At 28.9% G+C, this 26,113-nt stretch overlaps 1 protein-coding gene across 3 annotated transcripts; it reads right to left on the bottom strand.

Annotated features, from left to right (window-relative positions):
- Positions 1 to 3,053: 3,053 nt before the first annotated feature.
- On the bottom strand, positions 3,054 to 25,211 carry LOC145743576 (ankyrin repeat domain-containing protein 17-like). Of its 3 annotated transcripts, XM_082561573.1 has the most exons (52): positions 25,026 to 25,211; positions 23,281 to 23,473; positions 22,008 to 22,167; positions 21,318 to 21,462; positions 21,043 to 21,172; positions 20,739 to 20,879; positions 20,292 to 20,525; positions 20,013 to 20,107; positions 19,131 to 19,368; positions 18,795 to 18,986; positions 18,022 to 18,219; positions 17,744 to 17,865; positions 17,177 to 17,293; positions 16,918 to 17,095; positions 16,310 to 16,573; positions 16,008 to 16,132; positions 15,584 to 15,697; positions 15,218 to 15,308; positions 14,891 to 14,949; positions 14,701 to 14,740; positions 14,551 to 14,585; positions 14,336 to 14,405; positions 14,005 to 14,109; positions 13,671 to 13,877; positions 13,330 to 13,472; positions 12,983 to 13,128; positions 12,738 to 12,843; positions 12,327 to 12,482; positions 11,928 to 12,055; positions 11,541 to 11,715; positions 11,168 to 11,368; positions 10,852 to 10,978; positions 10,453 to 10,629; positions 10,175 to 10,313; positions 9,919 to 10,005; positions 9,566 to 9,787; positions 9,188 to 9,337; positions 8,410 to 8,647; positions 8,115 to 8,271; positions 7,724 to 7,885; positions 7,354 to 7,505; positions 6,872 to 7,085; positions 6,660 to 6,797; positions 6,400 to 6,555; positions 6,019 to 6,128; positions 5,428 to 5,578; positions 5,190 to 5,257; positions 4,750 to 4,980; positions 4,411 to 4,638; positions 3,898 to 4,189; positions 3,700 to 3,755; positions 3,054 to 3,498 (listed from the first exon to the last, which is right to left on the bottom strand). In XM_082561573.1, exons 1-52 carry the CDS (start codon positions 25,062 to 25,064, stop codon positions 3,475 to 3,477), a joined length of 7,626 nt encoding a protein of 2,541 aa, XP_082417699.1. In that variant the 5' UTR covers positions 25,065 to 25,211; the 3' UTR covers positions 3,054 to 3,474. The 3 variants fall into 3 exon arrangements, with proteins under 3 accessions (XP_082417699.1, XP_082417700.1, XP_082417701.1); XM_082561574.1 differs by lacking the exon at positions 21,043 to 21,172 and having other exon boundaries at positions 3,055 to 3,498; positions 20,739 to 20,886; XM_082561575.1 differs by lacking the exon at positions 21,043 to 21,172 and having other exon boundaries at positions 3,056 to 3,498; positions 15,602 to 15,697; positions 20,739 to 20,886.
- Between the last annotated feature and the right edge of the window lie 902 nt (positions 25,212 to 26,113).

The raw sequence follows: 26,113 nt of genomic DNA on the forward strand, positions 1-26,113 counted from the left end.
GTGGTTTATATTTTTAACATTGTTCAATTTATATTAAAGTAACCTTTGGTTGCGTAATTTTATCTGTCAAGTTGCCGGTATATTTATGGCCTTAAGATACGATTGCGACAGAATCATTTCGCAATACCAGTTTAAAGTGAAATTCGTACGGGCATTTATAAAAGTTAAGATGTTATAATTATATAACATCAAATTTAATTAGTTTTCAGTTCTTGCAAGTAAATTGCTTTCTGAGGCAAGTGAATTGCTTTGCTACAACATGCAAGGTCGTAGACCTATTTATGTGCTTGCTCGGTGGTAAACTTATTTATGTTAGAACGCACAATTATATTTTGTTTTGTCACGTTGTTTATTCAATGAATGTTATTTATTTTCTATTTGAATAAAAACCGACAACGTGATGTAGTGGTAAGAACACTTGCTACACCACGTAAGGTCGTGGGTTTAATGCCCACTGCTCTCATGCTGTAGCGCCCTTGAGTAAGGCGATATAAATGGTATAAACTCCTGCTGAGCCACCACTTAATTGGCAGCATAATTACCGGGCAATGCTATTCAATATTATCCCAAACTGCCAAAGGCAACTCAAGACTGGGTCGGGGTAACAGTTGTTACTCTATGTTTAGGTCGTGCATTCGACCTTCCCACTTCGAGGATAAAAATATATCCAAAAAAAATAAGAACAAGTAATAATAAATTGGATAGTTACTGGGAAATACCTTATAAAATCAAATTTTGCGAAGTAAAACCGTTAGTTAAATAAAACCTGTTAAAAAAAGTTGTAAAAAAATTAACCATCTTATTTTTACTTAACTGTATGAATCATTTTAGCAGTGAATTCAAGTTAAAACTTTTTAAATAGGTTTACATCGTGTAGGAATTCGAATTTTTGAATGCCACGCGCCGCTTATTCATAAATCGCTTTATGCGTGTTTCGTAAACAGTTTTAGTCAATAATTCAAAAATCTAAAAGTAAGCAAGCAAAAATTCCCACCTAATATGCCGGGTTTATAAATAGTGACAAAATTTCCACTTTTGAAAAATAATAAGCTTGCGAAACCAAATTAGTTGTTTATAAGTAAACAGCAATAGGCCGACAACGGTAAACCTTGTGATGTAACACCAAGATTACAAAAAAGATAAGCTCGTTTTTATATCTACATAGACTTTAACTTTATTTTCCCAGTCCTTGCGATTTGCAGTTTTATTTTTAAATTGAAACATAAGTATTATGTAATTTTTTTAAAGGTATACGTGTAAGTGTAAGTTGAAAATAAACTCGCACCGCTACCTTGTTTTTGGATTACTAGTATGCCACCATACGTTAAAATGCGTTTTTTTTTTCAAAAAAAATTACAAAGATTTGTTAAAAAAATATAATTTTAATTAAAAAAAAAACACGGAAAGTGGGAAAATTAAAAATCACATACACTTAGTCAGCTGATAACAGCACTTACGCAAGGCTAATTAAACCTTTTTACTTTTTAGAAGTAATCGTTCTATGTTTTCACTATATGTAGAATAATTTTAGTTTTTTAAAAAGAAATTTTTTAACCAATATTGCTTTATCAATAAATAATAAAAACTAAGGTTTTTGGCTGTAAGAGATAGGGTCATTTGACGATTATTCATAGCTTTCTGTCTTAAGTGCAGGTGACACCTTTAAATTCAGTTTAAGTTTAACTAAAAATAAAACCAAAACAATCTAAAATAGATGAAAAATTCTTTATTTAGATTTTTACGAATTGAACAGCGATCGGTTTTATGTTTAGCTCTTCTCCCTAATGTTATTAACAGACATACCCGCCCAGACAATCATAAATCGTTAAATTACTAAGGGCGTTTGTTGTTGTAATCAGTAATTTAGTCAGTATAACACTTTACCGTACCATCGACATTTGTGACCTAATTTTACCCACATTTATTTTTATAAACTTATCGGTCTATATATAGGGGGGTATAATAGGGTTGTATTTATAATTACATAGACGAATTGATTGCAGTTCAAAAGCAGTGTATTACAGTTACATACTAAATAAACACAAGGGTCACACATTCCCTTTAAATCAATTTCTAATTAAGCTGTCCTGCCTTAAAAAATGCGATTGGGTTAAGGCGGTATTTAATTTGTCCGTAGTGGAAATTATACCAAGTACTCAAAATAGAACATAATTAAATTACTTTACTTACATTCATTGATAGCATAGCATACATGCATCCACTTGTTACAGAAAAAAAATGTTAAATGCCACAATTCAAATAAGGAATTGAGTTGCTTATAAACTAAACATCGAAGAATCCAGATGCTTAAACAACAATATAACCCTTTTACAGGAGTAAATTTTTAAGAATATTGATAAAAATATTAATTAAAAAAATTTTTTGTTTAACTTTCATAATAAAAAAAAATAATTTAATTTAAAAAAAAACTACGCCTTTTGGAAATGTTGTTTTGTTACCGTTAACCGTCCAAAAAAAATCTTAAAAAAAAAAATTTTTGGTTAATTTTTTTTATTTAACTTTTTTTTAAGTTACTAAAATTTTTTGTTTATTGAAATTTTGAATAATTTTTTTTAAAATAATAATAAAAAATAAATGTAAGTATAAAAAAATATAAAATTTCGAAATTAAAAAAAAAAAAATTATCAACTAAACCGTTAAAATAATTAAAAAATATGTTATAATTTTTTTTTTTTAATACTATTTTGTTTTTGATAAATCTTTATACCAAGACGCTTGAAAATAAATTTATTTTGTCAAAAAGAAAAAAAAATTTTTTTCCATTTTGCTATAAAGCTTTTTTAATTATGTGGAAAAAATATAATATTAAAGATTTATATTATTATATTTTTAAGGTATTATAGCAGCACCATTAATAAACAAGTATGGTCACTTGTTACCTAACCATATTACTACAGTATCATACTTACAGTCTTTAAATTACACAAAGCTTATTAAGGAAATGTTCTAACTAAATAAAAAAAGGTTCAAATTGGAGAGAAATTTGATTAAGAACAACTGTGCTTAAACACGACATCTTGCGGTGAGTCTAATGCAGTTTTATTTTCGAAAATGGCGAAAAACAAATCACGATCCAACCAAAAAAAGGCAGTTTGAGCTAACCCAAGCCCCCTAAACACAACACAACAACAAGAACACAATATTTAAAGCCTACATCACACCCCTAAAGCCACAAGAAAGAATCAAACAAAAAAGAGAAAAAAAAAAAAAAAATTGATAAGTTATCGTGACGTATTAAAGACGTCAAAAACGACGAAGTTGTTCGTTAGTGAAAGCAAAAAGCAGCAAAGCACCGATGACGTCACACGAAACATTTTAGCGATGACGTCACGAAGTAGTATGTACACGGCAGAATGCCAAGGGGGCGAATAAATAAGGGAAAACATGGTGTAAGGGGGCTAGTTGGGAATGAAAAATATTAATTTGAGTTTTAAAATAAGGAGCAGTTTGAAGTTATGGCCAATTTTCCCTCCAAGCCTGTTAAAATATAAAAACAAAAGTCTATTTAAATTATCAATATAACTCGAACAACCAACGTGTTTTGCTAGCTAAAATGTCGACAAAAATTTAGGTAAAACCGATTAGAAAATCGTTATAAAATCCATTTAAAAACAGTAAAAAGTTATTATTAAAACTGCGATATATAATTCAGTGAGCTTTTTAAAAATGTTTTGCTACCTGACGGTTTTCGTTTTCAGCAGAAGGTTGTCCGTTCATCAGAGGTGCATCGGGTGCTAAAAATCAAAATAAAAAATACATTTTATGTTAAAATAAAAAAAACTTTTATCTTAGTGGGACTAAATTGAAATATTGTTACGCCTTTTAGCTTATTATTACGTCGGTAACACCAATGATGACATCACAGACGCTACGTACCTCCATTCATGTTAGAGTAACCAACATTAGGGCGGCACATGTTCTGTTGTTGTTCCCAAGTCGAGTTGTTCGGATAGTTGTTAACACGAACCATGCCGGAGTCAAAATATTGGGCGTACTCATGCTGCTGGTGCTGGACCGATGTATAGTCAGGGTACACCCCTTGAGGTGCGTCCCCCATGTTTGTAGGTAAAGAGTTGTACATTCCACCAATGCCGTTGTTTGTTTGTTGTTGTTGTTGTTGTTGTTGTTGTTGTTGTTGTTGTTGTTGTTGTTGCTGTTGCGCTGGGTCCTGTTAAATTAAAACATAAAATTTAACCTTTTTTTAAAACTTTTATTTCAATTTCATAAAACCTAGAAAAAAATTTATATGCAATATTTCTCGGGTTAATACAAAAGTTTGATAAATGTCGAAAACGTTGCGTATCATTTTTTTCCATGAAGCAGGACAAGAAATAAAATGATTTAAATTATAAATATAAAAGTTTAAATGAACATTCATTCAAAACTAACCTTTTGTTGATAAAGATTAACATGAGGATGTCGAGTGTACATAGAATGTTGTTGTTGTTGTAGTTGCCAGTTGTTGTGGTCAGTACTTATGTTTTGCACATATCGGCTCATCCCATCGTTTTGTTGATGTTGTTGTTGTTGAAGGTGGAATGGGTTTACTTGATAGCGTGGCTGTTGTTGTTGTAGTTGTTGGTGAACGGCGTTGTTAGGAAAGGTACGTTGTTGCATCTACAAAAAAATTTATGTTATTTATTAGTAAAAAAATACTGATTGGGGACAGAAGTCCAAAATTAATTTCAATATTTACAATTACTGAAATTAAATCAACCAAACTTTTACCTGTGTGTAGGCATTCCCACGATGATGTCCCGCACCTCCTAAATGGGATCCAATGGGTTGTAATGGTTGAGGTCCTACAATCCCCACACTGCTACTACCCCCAAGGTGGGACCCTATCGGGGGTTGGGCCCTGTTGGTGTAAGGCTGGGGTGGTAAAAACGGCCGTACTGGGGCTGAGTTTTCATTAGTTTGGGGTAACTTTAAAGGGGTGTCAATTTCAGATGCAGTCACCTAAAAAAATTACTTTTATTAAAAATTTTAAACTTAAAAAATAATAATGAATAAAAAGTACTACATTTGATATATGTAATAAAAATAATATAACACTTAAAAATGACTTACAATTTAATATAAAATCAACAATACAAAAATATTTAGGTTCAAATTTAGAAAAATGCTCAGTATTTTAAAATCAACTTTTCTTATAAAAAAGTTCATACCTGTGGTTTATTGGAGGTGTTAGTAGTAGTTGTACCTTCAGATGGAATTACCTGAGACCAATTTCCATCTAAACAAAAAAAAATAAAAAGTAAGTTAAATATTTAAATTATTACCCGACAATCAAACACTTTAAACCAAAATGAAAAAGAATAACGGTAATTTTGTTACATTAAAGCAGTTCACTACCCCACCTTAATAAAAATAAAATTAAGTTTTTAAAATATTTTAACTACTTACATTTTGCATTCCCATCCAAAGCATCCATCCCAATATTTCCGAGCGATAACTTGTCATAAGACCAGATGTCAGAAGATTGGTTAAGGGCAGGATTTAAATTAGTAGACAGAGAAAGAGGAGTGTTAATTGCTCGACGGTTATGTGCCCGCTCCTACAAAAAAAAAAAATATTTAAAATAGAGTCATTTAAGATTTAGCATTTTTAAAATTTGTTGATTGTAAGTAGTAATCTTTTGCAAAAAGCCATGGGCAAAATGTGACCTGAAAGTAATTAATCTGACCTGATAAAAATGTAAAAACAATATTCAAACCTAAACATCATTAATATTTTCTACAAAAACGTGAAGAGTATTAACATTAAGGCCAATTATTTGTTTTTAAACAAAACATCAAGTTATGTTAAACCCACAAAATGTCAACAAGATTATCTTAATTTAAAGGTGTAGTCGGTTTAGGTATAAAAAATGACAGTCACAAGTAAACTGAAACAATTATTGATAACAACAAACAAAATTAATTTAAATTCTGGTATCACTAACATAAAACATGTGGTCAATCATTAAAATAAAAGATTTGATAATAAGCCACTTACAGTTCCAATTGGTCGCGGTTTGGTGATAATTTCGTTTGTATTTTCGTTATTTGGTGAACCCTGCTGTGAGTTTACAGGCGAGGTGTTCTCAAGATTATTTGAACTTGGTGCTACAGATTAAATATAAATTTTAAAGTTAAAGTCATTTAAAAACACTGTTTATAAGAATGTTGAAAACATTTCACTTTAAAATATCTTGATAATATAAACTATTTGTTGTAAACCAACCCTTTTTAATCCTTGAAAAATTTAATACTTTGCTAGATGAAAAAAAATTAAAATAATAATTTCCATTCGATAAACACATAGCCAAAAATTACCTAAAACTGAAAGTAAAATAAGCTAAAATTTAAACGAGGTGAAATAAATTTTTTTTTTTACCAGGTTGTGAAGTTGAACCTCCAATTATACCATTTTCCATCACACTGGGTGACTTCATGTTACCTCGGTAACCAGGTGCTTTTGATTGGTCAACTGGTTCTGCTTGAATAATTCCGTTCATGGTTGATTGGTATGGAGAGGGAGCTAAAAAAGTGACTAAAATTTATAAAAATTATTAAGTAAACGTTTGTATTTTTTATTAAATTTTACACTTAGTATTACACTTAGTAACAAATCTTTGCCAAAACTTTTTAAGGTACCATTATTAGGTTCGTTATTCCACAATGCACTTGACCCAGCAGCGGGAGTAAAGGAACTGTTAAAAGGCGAGTAAGAAGGTGGTACGGAATAAATTGGGGGTACAGGGTCAGAAATGATTGAACCAAATGCCATCGGGGCTAAAAAAAGAATAAATTAGTTACAAAAAAGAGATCATCATATATTAAACTTTTTTTAGATAAGGTAAACTCACGTGCAGAACTAGCAGCAACAAAATGAGATGAACTTATTTGACCTCCGTGGCCTGAAGTTACCCGACTAGAAGTCAGGGATCTTTGGTTGACCGGGGTTATTGGTTGAACAGGGCTCATGGCTACATGTGACCTAGAGTCATGGTTGGAACTGTGTGGCATTGAGGCAGCGGTCATGCTTGATGAACCAGTAGTCATTGATTGCTGGGTTACAACCTAAGAATTAATTTTCATCTTTAAAAGTAAAAAGAAATAAACATAAAATCAACATCATTAATCCTTTATAGCAGATAACATAAAAAATTCAACATATTTGGCAATTCTAATCATTTTGGATTTACTTATACAAAAGGTAATATCTAAAAGTAACATTTTATATCTAAAAGTAATTTTTTGTTCGATTAAAAAGGAGAAAAGTTATCACAATGGTAAACATTATTTATCGATATAAAAAATGTGAAATATTTTAGTAACAAATAAAAACCTGGTTGTTTGGAAAATTATGATGATGGTGTGAGGGTAAACCTGAACCAACAGGACCAAACGAGACTTGTGACAGGCGCGTGGCAGGTGCTGTGGCCACCTTGGTCGACATCATTGGTGCCACCGGTTGAATTGGCTTACTGATGGGCTTGTCTACAAAAATTTAAATGTATTTTTTTAACAAATGGTGAACCATATACAAAATATTTGTGGCAAACAACAACAACTCATTAATTTTAACCTGCCAAATAAAATAAAATTGAAATTCAAAGAATAGTTTTGAAAAGGGCTTATAAACTCTATAAAAAAACAAATTTCAATCATAGGTATTAGGCATTTAACTAGATTGAATATTCTAAACAAAAATGTACCGGTAGTTTTAGGCGTGAAAGACACAGATGCATTAGTGGTTAACTGTGGTGCAACAAATAAAGCTTTTTTAACTGTGTCAACCGTAACAGTTGGGTTGACTACTGGGTTAGCTGGAGTTGAGTTGCTTGATGTACTGGAGGTTATGTTAGGTGGTGAGGGGTCTAACAAAAAATATTTAATTATTTATGAGTATAAAAAAAAACGAATAAAAATGTGATTTTTAAATAATACTACATGAAATAAGTATTAATCTTGAAAAAAAAAATAAAAAAGATTAATAAATTATTAGATTAAGTAACTATTAAAAAAAACAAAAAGTAAAGTAATATTATATTGCTCAAAAAAACAATTTTAATTTTTTTATTAATGAAATTTAGTTTTTTTACTTACTTGACACCAAAGAACTTTGAGATGATCCCCATTGTTTCTGTTGTGATGTCACAATAGGCTCGGGGTCAGAAGTATGCGGGGTTACTGTAGAAGTGGAAACTGGAGGTGACCACACCCCAACCTTAACTGAGGAAGTGCTGGGTTGTTGGGTGCGAGGCTAAAAAAAAGCCTTTTTAGTTAAAGATAATTTTTAGACGTTTAGAATTTATACAAACAACAAAGATTTATAAATTCCGATTTTAAAATGGAAGTCTTATTTATTTTTCCACTTTGAAAAAAAGGTTCATTTGCAAACCTGGCTAATGGCATGTGCCACAATAGATGGTGGAACTGTCCATGCTGGTTTTGATGGCATTGGTGCTGCGACCACTGTTACAGTTGGTTTGTTTGTCATAGGCTGCTTTGAGGTTAAATTTTGAGATGCTTGGGCCTTGGCTTTCGCAATGATTTGCGATATTTCTTGATCAGTTCGATCTTCTTTGATCAATGCTGTAATAAGTTGATGGGCGTGTCTGATTGCCTCTGCTGCTCCCCTGTGGTCAAACAAAACAAATTTATTTATAAATTCATACATTATTAGCACAACACAAGATTTTTAAAAAAAATAGGCATAAACCATAATACAATAAGCATTCAAATACAAATTTCTTGTTTTACTCATGAAGAAAATCAATATTTTAAAGATAATATAAGAGAAAGGGTTTTAAAGCTCAAACACGGTTCAGTTTTGAAACAAAAATTTTTTTTTTGAAAGCAAATAAAATACATTTTTAGATCGATAAAAAATATGACTTATTAACATACATAATTAATATTTACTAAGTTACAGTAAATAAAAGGGAGAAAAGTAAGTAAAAAAATTCTTTTGACTCCGAGATAAAAGTTTTTTAATTTTTAAATTTAAACTAAAAAACTGATATATATATATGTAGTAAGCAAATTTATGATTTAAAAAATTAAGATTCAAAAATATTTTTATCTGTATTACTCAACTAAGTATAAATTTTTTATTTTTAACGAATACATTTTACAGTTTCCTTCAGCTTTAGATTTAAACAGAATATTTAACTAACTTGATAGTAACGGTTCTTTCATGCCCTCCCTTTCTCTGTTTATCAATGTCTATGTGAGCTCCTGTAACCTCTCGTATTGCATTAATGTTACAACCACCTCGACCAATCACACGAGAGATAAGGTTTGATGATACCATGATACGCTTAGGTCTGTATGATAAATTCAATTTTTAGTGAAAAAACATTTGTAACAATACATCCAAACTTAAGTTTAAATAAATTTATTTATTCTAAATTTAAGTCAAAGCTACCCTTAAAATATAGATCTTTATTTCTTTAATACGAAATATATGTTTAGAGTGAAAAAATCCCTTTTTTGTGACCTTAATTTTATAGGGTGTTTTTTAAAATAAATATAAAGCACAACATTATACTTACATATTAGTGTTGCTTGGGTACTTCCTGGTGACCTCTTTCCAACCAAGCGTTTCTTCTCGACGATGCCCTCTTTTACTGGGGCTTGGACCTACTTTATTCGGACTCGGTGTCACTTTCATGGGACTAGGGGTAACACTAGATGTTGATGAGTTTCGATAGGTGTGGCTATTCACGGGTGGGTTACGAGATTGTTGAATGGTTTTAGGTGGAGCCGATGGTTCACTAATATGATGCAAACAAGGCAAATGATTACATAACTATACATTGCTTCACAATACCTAACTAAAAGAATTTTCTTTTTAGTTGTTTTATATTTCAATATTAAACATTTTACAAATTAAAGTTAAATTTACTGATTAACAGCAGATTTTATCGCAGTTGATTTTCGTGCTTTTCTCGCGGAGTTTATCCTCGGACTTGTTTCTCCACCAGAAGAAGCACTTAGAACAAAAAAAAGTTTTTAAATCCTTTGATTAATGTCAGCATTATAAATTTAAGATAAAATTACATTGCAATAGGCTAATTACTTACTTAAACAAATTTACCCAGTAAAATAGACCAACAAAAAATATTTTGGGCAAAAAATTTATTTTTGTAACAGTTTTTTACCTTTCATTGTTATGGTGACCTTTACGCTTTGCATCGGGTGATATTTTTGCATCAGTCTGAACGTGATTGGTTGCCATGGTAACAGAGTTAAGTTGGTTCACTGTTTTGCTGCTCGACTTAGAAGTTGGTTGAACTCGACCTTTTTTTTAATACAAAATTTTAAAAAATGTTTTAAATTTATCATTAGCGCATTAATAAACATTTTGTACTATTGCATAAACAAATTTACTAAACAATTTTTTTGACAGATTTTTAAACATTTAACAAATTAAACTTACTTGATGAGTTAGCTGAAACGACAACACTAGATGGGGTTGCATTATTTGTTCTTGAGTCATTTAAAACAGTTGTAGATGGCGGCAAAATATTGTCGGGAGTTAAAGCTTTAGGGTTAATTTTTAACTTTTCAGTTTGTTTGATTATCTCTTGAACATTTTCCTTTTCAGATTTCGAATCTAAAAAAAATTAAATATTGCAAAATATTAAAACATATATTATAGCTTCCAAACGATCATTTATATTTTTCATAAATTTTTTAAAAAATTTAGTGAGAAAGTTTCTGTATCTTACAAATTTTTTTATACAATACTGTGATTTACTTTAAACTAATTACATTTTATTTTTATTTGTGATTCCTTTAATTAATAATTGTATTAAAGAATTTTTTTCTAATTTACCATTCTCAATAATCTCATCTCCTTCCTCTTTGTCATCATCAACTTTTTTTGTTGACTTCTGTTTTCTCTTTAGTCGCCGTTTCTCCCTTTTTCGTGCTGCTCTCTCCTTTCTATTCTCTTCTTGATTCTAAAAAAATAGTAAAGCTTGTCTTAAAATTTGTGTATTGTTTAGGTTTAAATTTTATTTTCTATAAATCTTAAAGGACAACCATAATATTTCTGCTTAGAAGGACACTTTAAAATTAGTAATATTGCAAAAAAAACTGTTTGCATAAATTAAAAAAAACATTCATTAAAATATTAAAAGAAAACAAACCTTTTCCATATCCAACTCTTCCAATAGTTCAGATGCAAATTTGTTTGCCTCCTGTGCTTGCCTGTCCTTGGCTTGAACAATACACTCCATGCACTGATGCGACCTTTTCAGCAATTCTCTGTCTGATATAGTGGCAATATACCTCATACATTCAGCATCAGATGGGAACTGAGAGACTTCAGTAGCTAACCATTTGACAACCTTATAAACCAAAATAATATAATTTATTTTGGTAACAAAGTAAAACAACTAAGTTTTTTAATAAATTTTCATAATTTAAACATTTTTGTCACTTTTTTATTTCAAAATTTTTTTTTTAATTTAAATGTTTAGTTTAAGGATATCAAGATGCAAATCAAAATCTTTATGATACCTGTACATTTCCTTTTCTGAAAGCAGCCATAAGAGGAATAACATTTCTGTTGTCAGCTGCATTTACATCCGCTCCTTTACCCACCAACAACATTACAACATCGAGGTGACCCCCATTGCATGCCAACCACAATGGGGTATTTCCCTTTTTGTTACGCACTTCTACCTGCGCCCCCCTAAAAAAATAGTTTAATAATATTATTAATTTTTTACATGCAGTTTAGTTTGTAAATCAGCTTTTATTAAACGAAAAACTATAACAATGAAATAAATAATAAAATCAAATAAATACTTCTTTTAAAATAGTAATGTCATTGCAACCAAAAAAATCTAATTAAATCTTATTTCATCATTACCAAAATTTACAAAATATTTTAAAATAACTTACCTAGATAAAACTAAGTCACAAAACCTATAATGTCCCTTATCAGCAGCAATAGTAAGAGCAGTATCCCTAGAAGATGGAACAGGAGCCGCATTGGGGTCCGCTCCTTTATCCAACAAAACTCTCCCAACCTAAAGAATAGAGAAAAAAATTTGATTAAAAATATTTAACTACTCTGTTAATAAAAAAAATTTATTTAAGATCGAACCAAATGTTTCAAATTTTTTTACATTTTGTTTCAGTTAAAAAAAAATTTTTCTCTTAGCTAATTTCTATATTAAATGTTTTAGAAAACTATAGCTTAAAAAAAAACATTTTTTGCAAAAAATATTGTTTTTATAAAGAAACTAGAACAAAGATAATTAGTAAGTAAAATTTCTATTAAAAAGAATATTTATTTACCTCAGCATATCCACCACTTGCAGCCTCCATAAGTGGTGTCAAACCTGTCTTAGCTCGGTGTTCAACATTTGCTTTTCTATCAACTAATAAACTAACAACTTCATGTCGACCTTGAAAGCATGCCAGCGTTAGTGCGGTGTTTCGATTTGTTTCAATCTATAGAAAATAATTTTTTAACTAGTGTAAACTAATTTGTTTTTAAATTCATAGAACAAAAAATTCGAAAGCAATATTTTTTTAATATTAGCATTTTTTTAATTGTTACAATTTTCTTTATTTTATTTGTTTAAGTTTATGTAAAAATTATTTGTTACAAAAAACTGTCTGTTATCAACCAAGTCTTACTACTTACTAAAATCCCAAAAATAGTTTTGTTAAAATTTTTTTTTTTAAAGTTCACAATCTAATTACCTGGGCATTGATGTCTGCTCCCATGTCCAATAAAAGTTGAACAGCAGTAGTATGTCCGTTCATTGCTGCTAGCATTAAAGGGGAAATCCCTAACTTACTACCAGTTCTGTAAAACAGAGAACATAAAAAATATGTTACATATATTTTGTTTATATTAGAATAAAAAAAAAAAAATTTTTAAATATTTGATTTTTTTCGCTGTATATATCATAGGAGCAATTAAAAAAACATGGGCAAGTTTTTACCTGGAATTAATTTCAGCTCCTTGCGTCAACAGAAGTTTTATGATATTAACATAACCACCAGAGGCCGCCAGGGACAATGGGGTGTAGTCAGAAACATTTCGATGTTCTTTGTTTGCTCCTCTATCCAACAACAAATCAACAACTTCCTGTGTTTGTGAAAATAAAATAAAAAGTTATTAAGATTTTAAATTAAATTAATTATTTAATTTCTTAATTTAAAGCGAAAATGTAAAAAATATCTAATATAGTTATATTTATATAAGTAGTAAAAAATATTAATAAACTTTATTTATAATAAAAAGGTTGTGTTAATTTTTTTACACTTTTTTGTACAAATATTAACTTACAAAACGACCACCAGAGCATGCCAGAGACAATGGGGTGTCCTTTGTCCTCTCAGATTGAGCCTCAATGTCCGAATTAGCTTCAAGTAAAATCGAAACAACGCCAACATGCCCTGCTGTTGCTGCCAATATCAGAGGAGTAAAACCTAAAAATAAATCAAATTTAAATAAACAAATAGATAACATATAATGATGACATTTGAAATTAATTTTGTAAATAAGGGCACTATTAAAAACATATTTATGTGTAAAAGTTATTATAAACATAAACAAAATTTAACCAAAATATGTAAATTATATTAGGTATAACAACAAAGCTTTAAGGTAAAAATCTCAACAGTCACCTTTTTTGTCGCGATGTTCAATATTTGCTCCTTTAGATATTAACAACTGCACAAGGTCCTCATGACCACCGGCACATGCCAGTGTGAGAGGTGTGTCATGGTTACTTTCTGTGTGTCCGTCAATCTCAAGGTGGGGGTAGGGAGTCAATTGTTGTTGAGAATTAAACCCAGGGCCTAGTCCGGTTTGTGAAGGATCCAAAATATGTTCTAAAAAAGTTGAAACAAATTTGAAAACATATTTAATTATCTTTTATTGATGTCTAAATAAAACAATTAGTTTTTAAACCCATGTTTAATTGCATTTTAAAAATTTTATTATAATATAATTTTTTACCTTCAGGTTGGGGGTGAGAAAGTTGAGAGTAGGGGTGATGACTGCAGTGGCAGAAAGGATCTTCAACATCTTTGTTCGGGGCTTGTGGCAGAAGTCCAGATGAGCCTATTCCAATAATTTATATTATATAAAAATAAACAATAAAATTAAGTATATATACATAACACTTTGTTAAAAAAATTTAAAAACCAAAATATTTAAATCTTGCTTTTTTAAAATTTAATTTTGGGCAACAAAAAAATTATCTCCCTAATAGATATACCATAAAATTATGAGTGTTGCATAATATAAATTAACTAACCTATATATTATAAACTGACTGTTTACGTACCATTATTAAGTTTATGTTGAGAAATATGTTTTCCTCCATCAACATTTTTTGTTTTTTGCCATTCCGGTGTCTAAAAATGTGTTTAATTCTTTTTTATATTTATTTGTTAGTTTTTTTATTTTAAAAAACGTATTAGAGATTTGTACATAAAAATGTTATACAAAACTAAATGAAAAATTAATATACAAGACTAAATAGCAGCGTTTATTTCTTACCTCATCTTGAATATCAAATGTCTTATTTAGGATCCCTGAAAATAAATATTTAAAAATGTTTGAAATTGTTTTACATATAAGTTTAGTATTTTCAACATTTTATGATTTATATTCTTTCATAACTTTAAAAAAAAAACAATTAAAATTTACCTTCCGACAGTTCTTCATCAGAAATGATTTTTCCCAGATACTATAAATATAGAATTTAAGAGCATATTTACTTAAAACCCTTACTAAAAGGTTAAAACAACCACAAACCTAGTCTTACTAATAAACGATTAATTTTTTAGGGAGCAACTGGTGAATATGTGTACATTCTTTCTAAAAAAAAACAACTTACTTGCGATAAAGAACCAGAAACTTTGTTTGATTTTTCTATTTCTTGACCATCTGGTTTTCCTTTAAATAAATATTATTTTAGAAAGATAGAAATAAAAGTAAGTTAGTTTTTTAATTGTATAAAAACACCTACAAAGTTATAATATAAATATATTATACAATCATTTTATAACAAACCAAAAACCCTTAACATTCTAAAAATAGTATGACAAAAAAAACAACAATAGAAGTAAATTCAACATAACACACCATAAAAAAAATTAAAAATATATTTTATTAAACAAGCTTAAGTAGATATATTTTAATGTAAGTTTTGGGTATCAGTAACCTCTTTGTGAAGTGCTCTCTTCATTCTGTTTCATCTCCTCGTAATGTTTTTTAAGTTGTTGTTGGGTTTTAAGTTGGAGTTCACGCTCCACCTTAGAGAGTTAATAATTTAAATTTAACTTGAAATACAAAAAGTTAAAATAAATATTAAATAAACGATTTAAATAAAATATTACTTATTCAACAACTTAGAAATACTGAGACATTAGTGAAAATTATTTTTATAAAGTTTTTATTACTTTATATTTTTTACTACAACGAAATTTATTTTAAATATATGTCAAAAGTAGGAAAAATTCTATAAAATTAAAAAAAAATTAATAATATTTCTTAAAAAATGAACTTTGATTTCGAAGCAAGATCTTACTTCGTTAAGTTTCCTCACCTTCTGTAGTTCTTCCAAGATCTTCTGCTTCTTGTGTATGTGCTCCTCCCTGGTTTTGTACAACTCCTCTACCTTTTCCTTCGTCATTTGGTTGTTCTAGAAACAATTTTTGCAATTTTTTTGTGTTTTCTTCTAAAATTAGTAATTTAAAACTGTCATAACAGAATAAAATAACAAGTAACAACTAAAACATTACACTTATTTTTTAAAACATATAAAATTTAAAGTTTTTATAATTTGGTTGCAGTTACACAAAAGAACAGTCTTCCTAAATAACAAAAAAAATTATTTTTGACAATTCACAAACAATATCTAGAATAAAATATTTGAACAAAATAACCTAAACCTTATATTTTTGTGCTTAAAAACAAAAAAAAAAGTTGTTACAATATCATGATTAATTTACCTGCATTATTTCAATGCTTTTAAGTTGGGCATTTTTCTCGATGGCTTCTTTAATTCTTTGTTCCAATTCTGTTAATTTTTCTTGTGCTTCTTCTACTATAGATTCCGCAGTGCGTGGTTTACCAGCTGCAAAATTAAAACCACTGTTTACTTTTATTTATAAAAACATACAAGCGTTATTTATGCAATCAAACGTTTATATATTTTTATGTAATAATTCAAAAAATTATCAAACATTTTAATTAAAAAAATCAAAATTAAAAAGAAAAAATCAAATATTTTAAATTAAAAAGAAATTCAAACCTGCACCATCTGAAGCCATAGACCTCAGGAAAGAATCAACAGTAACTGCTACATCCTTATCAACTGCTTTCTTGGCATCAGGAGGAAGATAGTCGTACGTGGTTGTAAGCAGACCACCTTGTTGTATCAGGTGGGTAACAAGTGCTGACATGTTGAATGAAGAGTCAGTTGGTCGTGCGACATCATCAACTTGTTGATGTTGTTGTTGCTGTTGAGGATTTTGATTTGACCGAAGTTGTTGCAAGTACATGTTTTGTAGCTCATCTGTAAATTTTAGTTCAGTTTTTTATTTAATTTTTGCACCTTGTATAACAAAATGGCCCTTAGATCAAGGTTTCATTTTAACAAAAATCTTGTATTTAGTTTGCAAATCATTAATAATGTTACAACATAAGAATTGCATTTTAATGGACTATTTGATTGTAATAAAGTCGTACTCAACTGTTATTTCGCTATGTTTATATATCTGTACACCTCAAACAAAGCAAATTTTTTTTATTTTAAAAAGCTTTTAAATTTGGCAAACATTTATTAGCCCCTAAGCTTTTATATTACTTGACATTTGCATCAAACCAATTAAAAAAAAAGTTAACAAAATTTAAACAAACCTGCACATTCAGTTATTTTGATGTTTAAATTTTCTGAATCTAGATTTTCGCCATACTGCTCAAAGTTAGAAGCAAGAGGTAATTCAGGAGCTTCATCAGGTTGTTGGGGCGGTACAACCATGGGTAATGATTGGGTGGGTACCCGAGGTGTCATTTGCTCGGGGGTGGGTGACGTTACCTTAATTTTAAAATTTTTTTGTTAATGTAAAAACTTGGTCTAAACAATTTACCAAGCAAAAAAAATATGTTTTATAGTTACTTGGTTTGTTTCAGGGGGTAAAGTCATAAAGTTGTGTGGAAAATCTAAAAGAAGTTGAACAACTGAAGTATGACCTCCCTTTGATGCCTCCAACAATAATGTTGAACCATCTTTTAACTAAAAAGTTTAAACATTTTATAAACTAAATTTAAATTTCTTTTATTAAACGTTTATAAAACTTTAATTTTTTTTTACCAATAAATGTTATACAATAAAATTTAAAATTATTTTAAGCCTAATAAAATTCCCGATTTATATATAAAACCCCAAATTGTAGTTTTAAAAAATCCTAATTAATATAGAATAGTAATTTTGTGTATTATGTGAAATGAATGCAACTAGTGATTATAGCGTCAACAATGGTTTTTACATGAGATTATTTTTAATTTCATATTATTAGCAAAAAAATTTAACTTGAGCTATACATGGGTTTAGTTTAAATAAGGTTTTCACAAATGACATTTTAAAACTAAGCCTGATTGCAGCAGAAATTTGACAGATTCTTGTTTCTTTTCCTTATTTTTTTTCCTAGGTGTATTTTGATCTGACTTTAAATCTAAGACAAACCTTATGTGTAGCATCAGCTCCTTGACACAACAATAACTCAACTACAGAAAGATGTCCACACACACATGCGAGTGATAAAACACTGTGCTCATTGTTCTTTGTCGTGTGATTTACATCCGCACCTGAAAATCGTTAATTTTATTGAATTAAAAGTTGTTAAGTAAAACTTAATTTGGGACTGCTTGCTAAATTTTAAGCCCTTTTGGAAAAAAGAGCATAATTTAAACTAAAAAATTATAATAAAAAAAAATTACATTACCAAGAAATTGTTAACAAACCTCTAGAAATAAGAAACTGAACTGTACAAAGATGACCAGCTCTGGCAGCTTTCATAAGAGGGGTTCTCCCTAACTCTGTTTCGTGTTCAAGTACGGCACCAGCTGAGAGAAGAAGATCAGCAACATCAGTGTGTCCGTTCTCGCATGCATAGGACAAAGCTGTGTCCCCACTAGATGTCGCAGCAGTTACAATTGCACCTAGAACATTTTCATATAATTTAAACCACATGGCTTCAGACTACGATCAGAAAGTTTAAGGATTTAAGTTACACCAATGGCACACTATATCCTTGAGCCCGACATTAACAAATTGCTTAAAACACATCACAACATCATACTCAAAAAAATATATAATACCCTTAACTTGAATGACTAAAATAGAAACCTGAAAAAAAAACTTTTAAATTTTTTTGATAGTCTAATAATATTTGTAACTAATTGACATTTCTTTATTGTATAACAACTATAATCTAACATTAAAACAGAACAATTCTAAGAAAATCAAATTTCACTTAATTGCTTGTATATAAAATTTTGTAAAAGCAATGCATAACTTGAATAAAAAATACATATTAATCAAAAAAACAAAAATAAAAAGTAACAAATAATTCTCTTAATTTATTCACAACTTAACCTAATTTAATAATAAAACCTTTACAAATTTTTTATTTTGTAATTTAAATTTTTTTTAAAAAAAGTTAATAAATAAGAGCATATTTTTTATTACAAATAAATAAGTTGCATTAATGATTTTATTTTAAATAAACAAATACCTTGGTTAATAAGGAATTTAACTAGGTCCAGTTGACCCTCCTGTGCAGCCTCCATCAAGGGAGTAGAGCAACCAGTTTCAATATCTGCCCCGGCTCTTATAAGTGCTTCAGCACACTCCAAAAAACCTCCACAACAAGCCAATGTTAAAGCTGTTTCTTGTGTTTCTTCTGTCTTAGCATTCGCATTTGCACCTGTTTGAAAAACAATTAAAATTTCTCAGTAGTTTTAATTAATACTAACTTTAAATAATAATTTTATATACTATTCTACAGGTATAAATTATTAGTTTACCTATGATAATTTTAACTGTTTCTATAACAAAACTTCAAACCAACCTGCAGCTAGTAAAAGAGCCACCATTTCTTCATGACCTTCTCGGGCTGCCTCCATTAACGGGGTGTAACCCTCATCATTGACTTCTTCCAATGCTGCCCCCCGGTGAATTAAAAGTTCGGCAAGGTCAACATGACCTCCACATGCTGCCAAGGTCAAAGGTGACTCAAAACTGTCAGCTGGCATGTTGACCTGTGCTCCAGAGTCGAGTAAAAGGCGAGCCACTTCAACATGACCGTCCTATGATTAAAGAAAACAAGAATTTTTAAATAACTTTAGAATTATGGATGAATTTAATTATAAGAAAATCTAAAAAGTTGTTTTAATATAATTCTTTAAAATAAATTTAAATTAATTTTTAGTAAACAAATTTTGGATTTGGTATTAAAACAGTTAGCAATCTTTTTTTAAATTCAAAAAAAAAAAAAAAATTTAAACAACAACATACAGAAATATAATTTGCATTGTTATAAATTTTTTAAACTGCGTGAAGACCATATTGATTAAAAAGCAGACTTTACTTTATCAATAATGCAAAACACTTTTAGTTAAGGTCCCTAATCTTAAAGTCATGTTTTACTTGAAAATAAAATTTGCTATTCCTACAAAAATGTACTCATTTAACGTACTTTTGTCTTGGCTGTTTGACCTAATAGTTAAAAACTTAAAAAAAGAATTAAATTATAAAGAACAATGGACACAAACTAAAATATTGTAAATCTAAAAATAAAAACACTGGTATTTGAAATTTTATTCACCATTCCAGTATGCATTTTCTACTTCTTAACACCCATAAATAGTCTAACCTAACAGACACCAGAAATACATACAATTTCTAAATATTGATAAACCTTTTATTGTAGCAGCATTAAGTATATATTTACCATTGAAGCCTCCATTAAAGCAGTGTGCATCTCATCAGTTTTATGTTCTTGATCAGCACCAGCTTGAAGCAAAAACTTAACCATTTCTAAGTGACCTAAAATACAAAAAATTTAAATAAATTTATACATTCCTAATTTCATACTTTATAAGTATTTAACTGTTAGCTAAACAATGGTGACATTTTTTAACAAAACAAAATATTCAGATTTGGTTAACCTTCATTTAATTTAAATAAAAAATTTAAAGTAAAATGCTAACAAGCACTTAAAATACTCCACCTTTATAACATGCAAGCGTTAACGCAGACTCCTTAAATTCATTTGAGTGGGTGTTTATTCCTGCTCCCTTATCCAATAAGATGGCTGCTACCCCTACATGACCACCCGAAGCGGCCTCCATTAGGGGAGTATGTCCATTCTCGTTATGACACTCAAGATGGGCATGTGAGTCGACGAGAAGTTGAACTACATCCTCAAATCCACCACAGCATGCATATGTGAGTGCGGTGTTACCTGTGTTTAAAAAACCATTCTTGTACAAAAATGCATTTTCAGCATAATCTTAGATCATGTTATTGGCAACTTTAAAACATAATATCAATGCACCAGTATTATGAAACAACTTTAAACAACATATTTAATCAAATTTTAAAATAACTTTTGTGCAAAAAATGCATCATTTAAAGGGTTTAATTTAAAATATAAATTTATTTATAAAAAACAAACCTGTGCTAGATGTCGCGTTGATGTCAGCATTGTGACTTAGCAGCAAGCGAACGATATCTGTGTACCCTCCAGAAGCTGCTTCCATTAAGGGGGTGCATTCACCCTTGGCCCCACAATCCTCAATGTTAGCATGCATAGATAGTAGGACCTAAACACAATTAAATAAAACAGTTCAATAAAGTTTTAATTGTTATCCTAGCCTAGAGAATAGAAAATTTCTTTAAAAAGAAATGCATTTGTACGAAAAAAATATTGCATTGTAAAAAAAATCGAACATTAAAAGATAAACAAAGAAACAGAAAAGAAAATGCCTTGGTAAGCTGTTGGTTAAGAGTAGCCAAGAAAGAAGGACTAATTTTATTCCGAAGTTGTTTGCTTGATTCACAAGTAAGGTAAGTTGCCTCATCAGTGTAAGGAGGCACAGACAACAATACCTAGAAGAGTAAATGTGAGGAAGAAAAAGGAGTAAACAAAAAATGTAAAATTTGAGAAAGGGTAAATAGCAAAGTTTATCCTAAAAAAAACCTTCAAATTATTGTGTATATATAATTTTTAGAAAACTTTTATTTTGTCACATACCTCAGCTAATTCATAATAACCAGCAGAGCATGCAAGGGACAACAAACTTTCTCCATCTTCTGTGGTTTCATTTGCACTTCTTCCTTCACACAACAACCTCTTAACTGTGCTCACATCTCCCTCATTACAGGCTTCAACTAAGGTCCTACAAAAACAACAAATGCCAATTTTTTTAGAAAATAGCTAAGGTTGAATTTAAGGTCCAAACTTTAAATATATTTTATACCAGACTTAAAAAGTAAAAAATGTAGAAAAAGGTTATAATTAAAAGTAATCTCTCTATCGTATAAAAATAATGGCTACCCTAAAGCAGTATCTCATGCAAAATAATACATTTTCCAAAGTGGATTTTGGTCAAATAATAAGTGTACTTTACTCTAACTAGGTGGTAGCATATAAATATTTAAACTGATAAAATTACACATTACATAAGAGAATGTTATCTATTCTTAAACTAGTCAACGACAGTTTCCAATTAATTTAACACTTTTGTATCATCTACTTTCTCTTTTTTTAGTTTTAATTTATAAGTTTTGATTAAAATAACTTATAATTAAAGCATTTATTTAGTCTAAACATAGTTTTTATTTAAATAGCTAAACATTTTACATTAAACAAAAACCAGTCATTTTTGAAAGCAAAATATTAGCTATAAAAATCGAAGCTAAGTCGGGTGTTATTATTTTATACCTTTCATTAGCTTGGTCATTTGCAGTTTCGCTCTCTGCTTTCATCTTCGAAAGAGCTGCAGCAGCTTCATCCAAGGCACAAGAAACAGAAGAACTTAATTTTCGGAGGACTTCGGGATCAGCAAAAGCTTTGCCGTCGGTGGTGGACAATTTTCCAATGCCTGTTACAACATTTATTTACAAATATATTAAGATTTATTAATTAAAAAAATGAATGTAATTGTAACCTTTTTTAACAACAACTAGCTTTAAAGTCTTAATAAACAAAAACATTGTAGTTTAAAACTGCAAAAGTTAAACAAGTTTCTTTACTGAATTCCGATTTTTTTTATAAACTTAAGAATCAATGTTTTCATATAACTTTAAGGTTATTACGTGTTGTATTTTTTGCAAAAAAGGAGTCTAATATAAGATGATACTTCTTCATTATTATTTAAAACATGTAATTTTATTATGTTTTAGGTATATTCTCGAAATCTTACAGTACAATTGTATATTTCTGCTAGTTATGTTGTTTATAAATTTATATTTAACAGTAGCCTCACAAGGTTATATTTAACAATAAAACTAAATTGCACTTTTATTTCAAATAATACACTACTGTTTGTAAAATAAATTTTTTGATTTATACAGTTTTATATTGATGAAATTGACTAGTCAGTCAGTTGTTTTTATTAACACAAACTAGATTTTATTAAATATTTTTTATTGTTTTGCCCTAATACATTTCCTGTTGGTCAAATTAAGTTTTAAAAAAAAATATTTTGCCTTTAGTAAAATTTTAAACTTCTAAATTTCATACCAGATACAAATTTTCTATTTAAATACAGAGAAAATAAACGAAAGGTTAAAATAAATAAAGCTATATTTATGCAAATAAATAAACCAATTCTATGTTTATTTAATAACACTAAAATTTTAACAAATAAAAGATACTAAAATAAACTTATATCAAAATCTCAATGTTTTTTTTTTCTTTCGATGTAGACCAATTTATTTTTTCCACTTTTTTGGTATAAATTTTTTAAATTTCTAATATATATAATTATATACATTTAATAATTTTGTAATATTGTAATGCAACAACTTTAATTGACAAAACTGATCAGTATATAAAAATTTTATAAAATTTTTCATTTTTTACATTTTATTTTAAAATATAACCAGCAAGATGACATAATTTTTGCCAAATATTCCCAACAACAATGTTAAGAAAGTAAATCTTAAACTTTTTTATTTTTTTAGTTAAAAAATAACATTGGAAATACACTTACCAGCGGCTTCCAGTAAGGCTTCAAGCCTAGCTTGGGTTTCAGCATCCACAGATATCTGTTCATCACAATTACTACTCTGTGCCGAGTTTTGACCATTACCCCCAGCTAGTAAAGCTAATTTGGTAGCAAGCGCAGAATGTTCATTGTCTATACACTCCAGTTTAAAGGTGGTGCGGTCAAAAAATGTGTCAATCTTAAACAAAATTTATTTTTTTTACTTTATGGGATAAGAGTGATACAATAAAGTTATTTAAAATATGTCCTGTAGCAGCAATATTAATAATATTAAATATGTTTAATACTTAATCACAATTTAAAAAATACCGAGTACAAGACGAAAAGTTAAAGAACAAAAGGTAGGATATAGAAAAGGTAGTAAAATTGAAATTTTTTAAATCCTGCTAAAAACTAAAAGCTCATAAACCAACAAAGTACTCATGTTCTATCTTAAAACTACAAATTTTTAGATTCAGACCCCACAAAGTTTAAAAAAATAAACAATTTGTTTAATCTTTCGCACGGGTCGTCTTGTTGGCTATTAACTTACATTCCTGTTTATTTGTTCATGTTGAGTGTTTAGAGGCACGCCAAATAAAAACCGTTCAATTTCTTCAAGATTTTCTATGTTAAAGGAAGGTTGTGGTGGGTGCCATGACATTAAGTCATTAACGGTCATGGGCACATTAGTATCACCTTTCTCACTCATATTATTCTTTAATTGAAAAATTTCTAAAATACTACATAAATCTACTATGTAATTATATATATAATTTAATAAATAGTTTTATTACATAATAAAATTTTTTTTTTTAAGTATCATGTTTGTTACCAAATTACCTTCATAAATGCAATAATGATAGTTTTCTGTATTGAAAACATTACATAAACACTTACTTGCATATTAAATTAAAACGCTATATTATTCAGTTTTCCTTAATAGACTAAAAGAGCTGTTGTCTATATTTTTACTTTAAACTTAACTAAACCAGATACAACACTAATTACTTTCCTTGTGTAACTGTTAAAGAAATTTGATAATTTTGGTATGTTTTCATTTTTATCTATCCTTCTTTATAAATATAAACATTTGCTTGCCAATTGTTCTCAAGTTATTACATAGCCACATAAACTTAAGAATCTTATGAAAGTGTTGAGCCACAGAGAACTAAAGAGATAGAAAAGAAATAAAAGAGAGCAGGCGTGAATCTTGCAGTTGTTCATGTCAATCAAAATTTGAGTCCTATAGTTAAAAAATCGCAGACTCAATTTATAGAAAGAATATTAACAAGATACAAAAACAAATGTAGAGTTCTTTTGGCAAAGACTGTCTTGTAGGCAAATTTTTAGTAAAATATTGGATAGCTTTTAGATAATATTTAACAATTTTAGCAATACAAAATTAGGTGAAACATTGAGTAGCTAATCAAATTTCAAAAAAGTTTTAATAGAAATATTTGCAGTTAAGGGAATTTTATTCTGTTGATAGTATTTTATAAAGCAAACAGGCATGTTCATCACATGATAAAAATTTGAGTTAAATTTATTTACTTTACTTATGCGTTATATTGTAATGCAAATATTAAAGCCCATACATTGAATCTAGTCAATTTTTTTTAAATATGTTTCAAAAACTTTTTTTGGTTTTTATTCATTAGCCTGTAGAAATGAAATGTCCACCTTAAATTTTTACTTAAACCTACAAAATTAAACTAAAAAATTAAGGATTTTAATAAAAAATCAAATACCTCAGATTCCGAAACATCCTCTTCATCTGTTTGGGACATTTTTAATATTCCTTAAAAATTGGAAATGTTCAACTAAACTTTTTTAATGAAAAATAAATATCTATTTTTAATATTCAAACCAAGTTGTTGAAACAAAACACAATATCCTTTTTTTCTTTAACACAATATCTTTTTACTAGAAATTCTTTTTAAATCTATACCAAAACACATAAAAAAGTATATAATTGAATTTAATTTAAATGAAACTACCTAAAAATTTATAGCAGGCTTACTCTAACACACAAAAGTACTAAAAAGTGAGGCCAAGCGTAATTAAAATAACACTTGTCTCATCTAACTAATGATGCAAGTATTTATACAGTAAGCGATTTTCAACATTTTAAATTAAATACAAACCTCAGGTATGTTTGTTATTTTGTGCCTTAAATTAAAAAAAACTATAATCACTTACAATTTCATATTGATATAAGCAGATAAGCTATTACAGTAATTTTCACAAGCATAAATTCTCGAAACAAAAAAAAAATTTTCAGTGATTTTTGTTTCTTTGGTTAAAAAGCAGCATAACTGAATCATTTAAAGTGGTAAGTCTAAAATATATTACATAATAAATGCACCTGGCTTATAGCTTTGTGTCCTAACAAAATGAGGTAAAAAAAGCCAAAAATAATCAATTTTATTATCAATAATTGCGTTCATTCACAAATCAGTTATTAGGACTATTTGTTAGCTTGTGATCTGTATTGATGTTATTTGAAATTGGTAAAATACTTTAATTTTTACCAATTGGCATTTTACTGTTCTAGCTGTCTAGTAACATCCAGACAGCCTGACAGCCATTTAAACAAATGTGACCACTGAGTAAAATTCTTATTTTAAAGTCAAATTACACACAGATAAAGAAAAACTCTACACGTTTAAACAAATGGACGAAAGATATTTCCATCACCGTCTGACAGTCTGACCCTTGCCTGCTTGCCGGAATATCTTAATAGGGTGACAAATTATGAATTAAACCAAAAAAATAACAAATAGACGAAGCGAATTTACAACTCACAAAATTAATCTTAGCTTTACAACGCTATTAT

This window comes from Corella eumyota, chromosome 2 (assembly GCF_963082875.1).
Source record: "Corella eumyota chromosome 2, kaCorEumy4.1, whole genome shotgun sequence".
In the NCBI taxonomy this organism is placed as follows: domain Eukaryota; kingdom Metazoa; phylum Chordata; class Ascidiacea; order Phlebobranchia; family Corellidae; genus Corella; species Corella eumyota.

What these genes read in the sequence shown, in the direction of transcription:
- LOC145743576 (XM_082561573.1), bottom strand. Translation starts at nt 25,064, where the DNA reads ATGTCCCAAACAGATGAAGAGGATGTTTCGGAATCTGAG. An exon ending in TCAGTTTCTTATTTCTAGAG is followed by an intron (nt 17,866 to 18,021) that starts GTTTGTTAACAA and finishes AACGATTTTCAG; the next exon opens with GTGCGGATGTAAATCACACG. An exon ending in TTAATCTTTATCAACAAAAG is followed by an intron (nt 4,190 to 4,410) that starts GTTAGTTTTGAA and finishes TTAATTTAACAG; the next exon opens with GACCCAGCGCAACAGCAACA.